The 8,937-nt window shown below is 42.7% G+C and overlaps 1 protein-coding gene across 2 annotated transcripts; it reads left to right on the top strand.

The window, feature by feature from the left end:
* The first annotated feature begins 1,561 nt into the window (after positions 1–1,561).
* Positions 1,562–5,775, top strand: LOC128741283 (major facilitator superfamily domain-containing protein 1-like). Of its 2 annotated transcripts, none has more exons than XM_053836981.1 (7): positions 1,562–1,665; positions 1,724–1,816; positions 2,255–2,808; positions 2,872–3,606; positions 3,673–3,785; positions 3,849–3,948; positions 4,568–5,775. In XM_053836981.1, the coding sequence occupies exons 3-7, from the start codon at positions 2,297–2,299 to the stop codon at positions 4,773–4,775; spliced, it is 1,668 nt and encodes a 555-aa protein (XP_053692956.1). In that variant the 5' UTR covers positions 1,562–1,665; positions 1,724–1,816; positions 2,255–2,296; the 3' UTR covers positions 4,776–5,775. The 2 variants fall into 2 exon arrangements, with proteins under 2 accessions (XP_053692956.1, XP_053692957.1); XM_053836982.1 differs by lacking the exon at positions 4,568–5,775 and adding an exon at positions 4,348–4,549.
* The last annotated feature ends 3,162 nt before the right edge of the window (positions 5,776–8,937 follow it).

The raw sequence follows: 8,937 nt of genomic DNA on the forward strand, positions 1-8,937 counted from the left end.
TTTGAAAACGTCTGCATGCTTCGCTCGGAATTCAAGAATTTGTTGATCGCTTTTCACTTGTACTTGATTGCAGATGGAGTCGATGGGAACTGACCATAGTCCAAACATTTCTATCCAATCAATGCCCAGAAAGTAGAGGCTTGGAGTCGTTGTGACAAAACATCTTCCTTGATAGGTTTTACCGTTGATCTGGATTTCGCACTGAAGCTCGCCGATTAGTTTAGTAGTTGACCTGATGCGTTGACTGCTTCATTCGTCGGATTATTAATTGCAGGTTTACCCAAATTGTTCCAGGTCTGCTTCAAAATTACCTCGCTCTTTGCCAGCATAACTTTGGTAGTGTTTTAATGTTAATCTGAGATTCGAACATACCGCGACTGGCTTAAGAACCAAAATGTAATTAAAATTTCTAAATAAAAGTCGGAAAGGCTATCCAGCTTTCCACGAACGATAATGGCGGATATTGAGCACAAGTGGGCACAATCTTTCGACATTTATTGGAGGAGCATCAGGTTCGCCCTGAAGGAGTTACTATGGGAACATCCATGATTGTTTGTTGTTCAAGTGTAAAAATATAAACATTGTTTAGTTTTCGCACATGAAGCGAAACATATTGCTAATTTTCCACCTTTTCGTGTACGATGAATAACTGAACAGATAAGAAGTTTTATGGATTGTGGCTTCGTAGTTTGCGCATACTTGGGGAATAACGTCCAAATGCGCAATGGAAAGTTTCTTATCAAACCGAGACGCTGGCCAACTTGGCTACGGCTCGACCAATATAAAGTTAATGTTTGTCTGAGCGCACGCGAGTATTCAATTCGCACAATACTAAAGGGGATTTTTTGAGCCGGTGTTTTCAGGAAAATATGGCCACAAACCACATAGTTTGCTTCCGTTCAATTATGTTCCTCTTCCGCTGATCTGCAAAACTTAACGATGTTTACATTTTTACAGTCGAACAACAAACAATCATGGATGTTTCCATAGTAACTCCGTCAGGGTGAACTCGACGCTCCTCCAATGAATGTCAAAAGATTGTGCCCACTTGTGCTCAATCACCGCCATTATCGCTCGTGGAAAGCTGGATAGGTTTTATTCCATGCGTGATTCCATCATGATGATAAATTGAATAGAATTTTTTCACTTGTTCATTTATTTGATGTATTCGGTCAATTTTGACGCATCTGGCGGTATAAATGATTTTCGACATGCTAGGCATCGCTCCCCTTAACTGTATTTTATGTTTGGGACTGCATTTCGCACTGTAAAAGTGCAGTTATTTCTGTTGTTTTCATTACGACAATGTTGCCAATATTCCGAGATATTTACCTTGATTTTCACATACTTTTATTTTACGCTTCTTTAGTTCTCATTTTTGTTTTTTTGTTTCGAAACTTTTACACTGCTTAGGTATAGAAATAAAACTGTTCTAATTTTTTTTCGATTTTATTTGGAACATCTAAAGTTGGTTTAAAGAAAAATACATTTTTGCATGTTCTGCCAGCTGGCAACATTGTTCGCTCCAGTCAGTCCGTCCGTCAGGTCCGTCATCGTTCGTCAGTGCATTCTTTCTTCGCAGTCAGTCAACCAGCATCAGAGCAGTTACTCGGCTAGTGACTTTTGAGTGCAATTTACGAAATCTGCTTTCGCAATTTGCTCGCTGTAGGTACCTATAGCGATTCTAATCAATTTGTTGCTAAATATTGTTTTTGTTGTACAGTTCAGTGATCGATGAAGACCTATAACAACAATTGAACGGTGATAAGACGAATAAATCGGCGAAAACTTTGCTGTGGGATTCATTTTAATATAGGTAAAATTTTGGTAACAAAAGGGGAGTTGGGCAATTTGGGGCGTCACAAATTTTTTGGCAAATATTTAAAAAAAAACAAGCATCTGCGTTTGTACTGATAAGAATCCTTTCGGAAATTATTCGCGTGTTGCCTAACGATAATCGCTTCCAAGGCACAATCGCCGTCACCTTCGACACAGTTATTTAGCATATAGAAATATTTCTCGTTTTTTTTTTTGCTACCTCAATCATGTTTTTATGTAGGGCGACTGATTCACCACCGTTTTTTGCCATTGGCTGATATGAGTGAGAATAGAACAGGAAAAACGAAGAAGGCGTCATAATTATTAGATTTTCTTTGCTGCCCGTATGCATTCGCTCTTTGTCCATTCATTGATTGTACTGTTTGAGTTAAATCTGACTCGTAGCTTGCTTTGTTTATTTTCCCCTACTATATAGGTAGGGTGCTGGTGCTACTATACTATACGGGCCTGATCAAGGATGCCGCGACTGTACGAAGAGGATGAAGCCCGAAGGCCAATCCTGCAACCGGACACGGATAGTGAGGATCCACCGGTTCCAGGGCGGTCAAGCGGGTCACGGAACCGGAGGCAAACCGACGATGACGAATTTAGCGAGCAGGCACTGTCCGGGTGCGGTGCCAGTGCCTGCTGTAATCCCACCTCGTTCCTGCATCGTTTCATGGCACTGATCCTGATGTGTTTAGTTGGGTTTGGATCGTACTTTTGCTACGATAATCCCGGAGCGCTGCAGGACAAGTTCAAATCCGATCTGGACCTAACGACGTCGGAGTTTGTGTGGCTGTACTCGATCTATTCGTGGCCGAACGTGATTCTGTGCTTTATTGGGGGCTTTCTGATTGATCGAGTGTTCGGCATTCGGTTCGGAACGATTATCTACATGTTTATTTTGTTGATTGGACAGCTTATTTTTGCCACCGGAGGGCTGATCAATCAGTTTTGGTTGATGATTCTCGGGCGCTTTTTGTTTGGGTGAGTAAACGTTGCTTTTGGAATTGACCGTTGAAATTACGTTGATTTGTTGCCTCCTTTTAGTATCGGAGCCGAATCGTTAGCCGTGGCACAGAATAATTACGCTGTTCTGTGGTTTAAAGGAAAAGAGTTGAATATGGTCTTCGGTCTGCAGCTTTCGTTTGCTCGCGTCGGCAGTACGGTGAATTTCTTGGTGATGGTTCCCGTGTACAACTACGTTCGAAGCTTGGGCTATCAGGGGCATCAATGTACCGGAGTGGTCCTTTTGATGGCCACTTTAACTTGTGTGATGTCAATGCTCTGTGCACTGATGCTGGGTTGGATGGATAAACGAGCTGCCCGCATCCTGCGGAGGAACGATAATCCTCCCAACGGGGAAGTTGCACGGCTGTCCGATATTAAGACGTTCCGCATCACGTTCTGGATGGTGACGGTGATTTGTGTCGCCTACTATGTGGCTATCTTCCCCTTCATCGCTCTGGGGAAGGTGTTTTTCATGAGAAAGTTTGATTTTACGCCAGAGGATGCCAATACGGTTAATTCTATTGTGTACATCGTGGCTGGAGTGGCCAGCCCGCTGTTAGGATTGGTTATTGATCGCACAGGAAAGAATGTCCTGTGGGTGTTTCTGTCGATTATCGTGACGATGGTGGCTCACGGCCTGCTAGCATTCACGTTCTATAATCCGTACATTGCGATGATAACGATGGGCATGGCCTACTCGATGCTAGCCAGCAGTTTGTGGCCACTGGTGGCGCTCATCGTGCCGGAGTATCAACTGGGAACCGCGTACGGAATGTATGTTTTTTTGGTTAGCTTTTTCTTGCATTTGACTAACCGGCTTTATTTTTCGTCTATTCGTAGCTGCCAATCGGTGCAGAATCTAGGTTTGGCGGTGATTTCTATGCTTTCGGGTGTGATTGTAGATAAGGGAGGGTATTTTATGTTGGAAATATTTTTCATCGGATGGCTTGTTGGTAAGTAATGAAACGAGCAAGTATTTTTAGGGCTGTTTGAGCTACGTTATGTTATTTTTGCAGTTTCTCTTTTGGCTACAATTGTCATCTGGCTATATGATGGAAACAACAGTGGAATTTTAAATATGACGCCTGCGGAGCGAGAATTGCATGCCAGCAAACTGTAAGTACAACAGCCAATTGAATGTCATAGCCTGTTATGATTTTGTTAGTTCAAGTGTATAGAAGTTACCAATAGCAACGGGTGGATTGAAAAAGTAGACGGAAATTCATATTTTAATGGCGTAGTTCAATCTTAAATAAAATTTAACTATTAAAATTAAGTTTAAAAGAACGTACACATGCTTCTGTGGCAACAGGCGGGGAGTAATTCACATGGGGTGTCACGTATATAACTTTAATCGATTATCACCATGTTACATTTGTTTGGTTAATCATTTTACATCAGATTGATCCATACTTATTCACACTGCTCTTCATTGCATCATTCATAGCTACTTCTATCTTTCAACCTTTCCTATTCTTACTTCTTTCCCTGCTTCTTTCTATTTCTGCTTCACAGACTGCAATAAGCTTTAGCTGGCAGGGGCTTTCTAAATGGTGTATGGAATATTTAATTAATTTTCAACCAAAAAATCTTACTCGAAATGTAAAAAGAACTCCCAACTTTGACAAAATCTTTAATCTTTAACCTGAAGCCTGAAGCATCCGTCGATAGGTCTTGAAGAGTTGAGCGAAATGATGCCCGGGATACAGAAGAGTTTTTTGTCCACTAATTTCAGCCTGCGCGAGGAACCGAAGAGCCGCTCGTCGCTGGACAACATTGCACCCACCGTCACCGCGGTGGGTTCACTGAATGCCGACCGGGAGGAGGAAGAGGAGGAAATCAATTCACCGGCACCGGAGTCCATTCGGAACCGGTACGTTAGCCGGGTGCTGGACAGCACAGCCGGACAGAACCAGAGCGATTCGGAGCCGCTGATTGAGTAGAGAAGCTGGTGGTCGCCAGAGGTTTCTAGTATTAGCAGGTGATTCTCGAGCCATTCCCCAATCTCCAGATTTTTTTGTTTCTCGAGCCGAATGAGGGAGTTGGGAGTTATTTTTTTATTGCGTAGGATTAGTCACATTCAATTATTGTATATTTCTGTTTAGAGTTAGAAACGATTATGTTTAGCACAATTTACAAAAGACAAAAAAATATTAAATTGAAAACAAGAAAACCTATATATGTATTGTACAACAAAAATTTAAATATTTATGCAATAATCGTGTTACAAAAGGTATTCGGCTATATTCTAAGAAATGAGACGATGGAAGATCATGAAAACTAACCGGAATCAAACAAAACCGATGTTGCTCGTTGTTATTACATACTACAAGTCTAGATGAAGTGTTTATTTTACCAGGGCATCCGATTTTGGTGCCCGAAATTGTTTTATCTTATAACCGTGCTGTGTAAATGTATGTGAACGATCCTAAAACATTGGATATTATTGTAAAAGCATAAAGGAATGTGTGCTTCTGAGATCTCTAAAAACGTTTGTTCGTCTGAATCAGAAGCAGTGAGCATTTGATAGAAATTTTTGTGCCGAATCCGGTCAGTTGCAGTTTAGCATTAAAAGCATGCCTATATAAATGTAAGAAACCTAATAATGCGTTTAACACTCAACAATTATATTTTAACCTAGGACCGTAAAACACTGATTCTATGCGGCAAACTATGTCGGAAAAGTGGCAAATAATAAAACTGCATCAAATTGATAGAACTGTAAACATATCCTATACCCAAAAAGAAGTAACAATATTCACCTGTAAGGGACGGTAAACTTAAACCGAATTAATCCATTAAACATGTACTGATTGCCAAATTATCTATCAACAATTTAACCGAGTGCTTTCAAGAAGCGTTTTAAATAAGACACTAATTGCTTACACAAAATCACAATACCTGATTACCTAAAAAACAACATTGTATTAAACTGGATGTGATGTAAAAAGTATATCTACTGTGTTGATATTACTTCAGTAGAAGATGTATCACGCTGTGGCTTCGAGGACAAGGGATTTTCTAAAGACTTAACTTCGCTCACCATTCTCTCCCAACCACCTCCGAAGTGGAGAGAGGCTGGAGGTATAAAATGCATTTTTGTGCCTATGTTCGATATCAACATATCATACATGCTTCTCTTTCCATCTCTTGCAGGTCGCGAACGAAGAAGAACTTTGTATCGCTGTGCTTGCTGCTTCGTTCGAGATTCGGAAGCCCTGCACCAATTTAATGCAGCTTTGGTTGTCCTCGTATACGGTGATGAGACCGCCGATGCCTTCGTCGATTTTCGCCGTCCATCGGTTAGTCCAGACAAGTTCCTGATACCCTTCAGCAAGCACCACGAATTCGGTGGCTTCGGTCGAGCTTAATGCGCTACACGTCTGCTTACGCGGACTCTAGTTCGTATACCAGAGTTCGACTGTCTTCAGATAACGCATGATTCTCTTGGCTTCGGTCCCATCGTGGGCGAAAGGGTAGCTAGACTTTTGCGCCAAAGACACCTACCGCAATGCAATGTCTGGCCGTGTGTGTAGTGCTACGTATCAGGAGACCTCCGATCAGAATCAGGTAATCGAGATCAGCTGAGTAGCTGATCCATATCTTCTTTCTGCTGTAGGTAGCTAAAGTCAAGGGGAATTTTCGGTGTTTCATACTGTACGTAGCTTGATTGACCCTACCCCCTCCAAAATCGTCACGCTGAAACGGGCTGAGTATTATTGAAAATTACGTCAAACTTTTTCTTCACGACGATCATACCGTCCACGTAGACTAGAATATGCAATCATACACCGCCCTTTATACGTACAGCTCTGGATCCGACTTCGTTAGCTGGAATTCCATGGCCTTTCTTTCTACGTCCTACTAGCCCCTGCGTTTCGTTCTTTAACAGCGCCCAACATTCGTCGTCAATGGTGACCTGCTACAGGAACGCTTCGTGAATTCGTAACGCTTCTGCTGGAGACTGAGGATCACCGGTCTCTTTCTCGTCGTCCGTCGCTTGTTTGCCGTGAGTGAGTCCTTACTGGATGGCACTCAGACCAGCTTCATCCAGTTGAACGGGGGAATTGTGGTACCGAAATCCTTTGTTCGTGAATGCAGAGTCATGGTACTTGCCTGCTCTCGACTGTTGCGTCTCAACATCTGTGACTCCCTCCTTGGAATCCAATGACTCGTTATTGCTTGACACGAGATCCCCAAGTACCTAACATTTTGGTTGTATAATATCTCATCAAACACTTGTTCCACAGGAATTAGCTTTACAATTGTTGAATAAGGGAAACCACATGTTGGATGTTCACAGGATCGTACCAACGCCTTGCTAACCGACTAGCACGCACTCCTTCGATTTGACGTTCCAATTCTTTTGCTTAGGAATGTGTGACATTGCTTTCGTGCCGAAAACACGGCCGGACCAACCTTCTTTCGTTTTCAATTTGTAATATCTTATAGGGGAAAGGTACAAATGCTGCGTAGAGCCACCCGTCAGACGGTGACCACTTTTTATGCCCTTTGAGGACAACCGGTCTAATTGCGTTTTGCACAATGTGCAATTAGACCGGTTGTCCCCTATGAGCATAAAACGTGGACTGTCGCAAAAGGACCCCCGAGCACTCGGAGTTTTCAAACGGCGGGTGCTGAAAACTATCCAAACGGTGTATGGAGGCAAAGAATGAACCATTAACTCGTGCCTCTCTAGGGCGAACCCAGTATTTAGAAAGTGGTTAAAGTTAGACGGATATCCAGACAACTATCCTTCAAAAATGGGTTTCGCATCGAATCCGATAGGAACAAGACGAAGAGAGGCACAGTAAGCTAGCTGGCAAGACCAGGTGGAGCGAGATCTGGCGAGCACTGAGTGTCCGCGGAATTGAAGACCAGCTGCCATGGACCGAACTAGATGGAAGAATTACGTTACGCAGGCTTTGTCATAAGACGTAAGATCAACTAAGTAAATAAGTAGGGGAACGGCTGATGACGTATGTCGCAGCTGCTACCGCTTCTACCCAGAAGGATTTCAGTAACTTTGCCTCGAAAACCATACAACTCGCTCGCTTATTGTCAGTCTTGTTGACACGCTCGGTCACCCATTTGGCTCAGGAGTATACTCGATGAAAGTTTAGTATACAATTCCTGTGTCGGAAAGGACACATGAGCTTCTTATTTTGTTTCCAGGAAGTAGATAAAAATCCGCCATATCGAGTCGTCCCTCTTCCATTGGGCCGTTTTTCGAAAATGGCAGAGAAATTTACTTATCCATGGCACACACTACACAGGTTGCCCACCTTCGCATCCCAGTAACTAGACCATTTTTTAGAAATTTCAGACTATAGATGTTGATGTGGTCCATCCTCTTATGCCAAACGTTCAAATCTGCTGTCGTAGACTCAAGTGGCCACACCTTCTGCTCGTCAGAATCTGGATCGGAACAATTCATATGTTGCAAAACGTAGATCCTGTCATCATCCGGATTGATAACCTTCACGCCTTCGTTGCTGAACCGCACCTCGCAACCGTAGCGAACGGTTTGACTCACCGACAGAAAATTGTTGGATCACTGGAATAAACTTGTTGACGTTCCCAACTACAGTGGACCCCCGTTCGTTTGAACGATTTCTCATGCAAACTAACGGGGTTAGCTTTTAATTTGAACAACTGGTAACCCTAAATATGCTGGAGCTTGTATGAACTGGCTGCCCTGTTCTTTGTTATTGTTTTGGTGGTTTGATTCAGGTGCAAGCAGCGAATATTTCATTCTCCGATCAGATTTCTACCATAATCGTTGGGAAAACGTATTGTGAAACAGATTAAACACGCTACAAACAAATCGTGTTTATATGCATTGTCTGCATAAGTAAATGATGTCATATTGAGAATGACATTTGAACCATTTTTGATTTGCACGTCGTGCAAACCAACGGGGCTCAAATTAAAAAGTGTTCAGATTAAAAACAGTCAAACAAACGGGGGTCCACGGTATCTGGGAGACTAGCAAGGACCGTTTGGTCTTTGGAGACTTGGACTTCCTGAACTTCTCCGCTACAGGAGATATGGGGTCCTGTTCTCACAGTGACCTCACCTCACTTTACTTTTCTCACGCGCCCT

This window comes from Sabethes cyaneus, chromosome 3 (genome assembly GCF_943734655.1).
Source record: "Sabethes cyaneus chromosome 3, idSabCyanKW18_F2, whole genome shotgun sequence".
Classification (NCBI taxonomy): domain Eukaryota; kingdom Metazoa; phylum Arthropoda; class Insecta; order Diptera; family Culicidae; genus Sabethes; species Sabethes cyaneus.

Coding starts and splice junctions, on each gene's coding strand:
- LOC128741283 (XM_053836981.1), top strand. CDS start 2,297: ATGCCGCGACTGTACGAAGAGGATGAAGCCCGAAGGCCAATCCTGCAA. Junction 2,809..2,871: donor CTCGGGCGCTTTTTGTTTGG/GTGAGTAAACGT, acceptor GCCTCCTTTTAG/TATCGGAGCCGAATCGTTAG. Junction 3,786..3,848: donor TTTCATCGGATGGCTTGTTG/GTAAGTAATGAA, acceptor TTATTTTTGCAG/TTTCTCTTTTGGCTACAATT.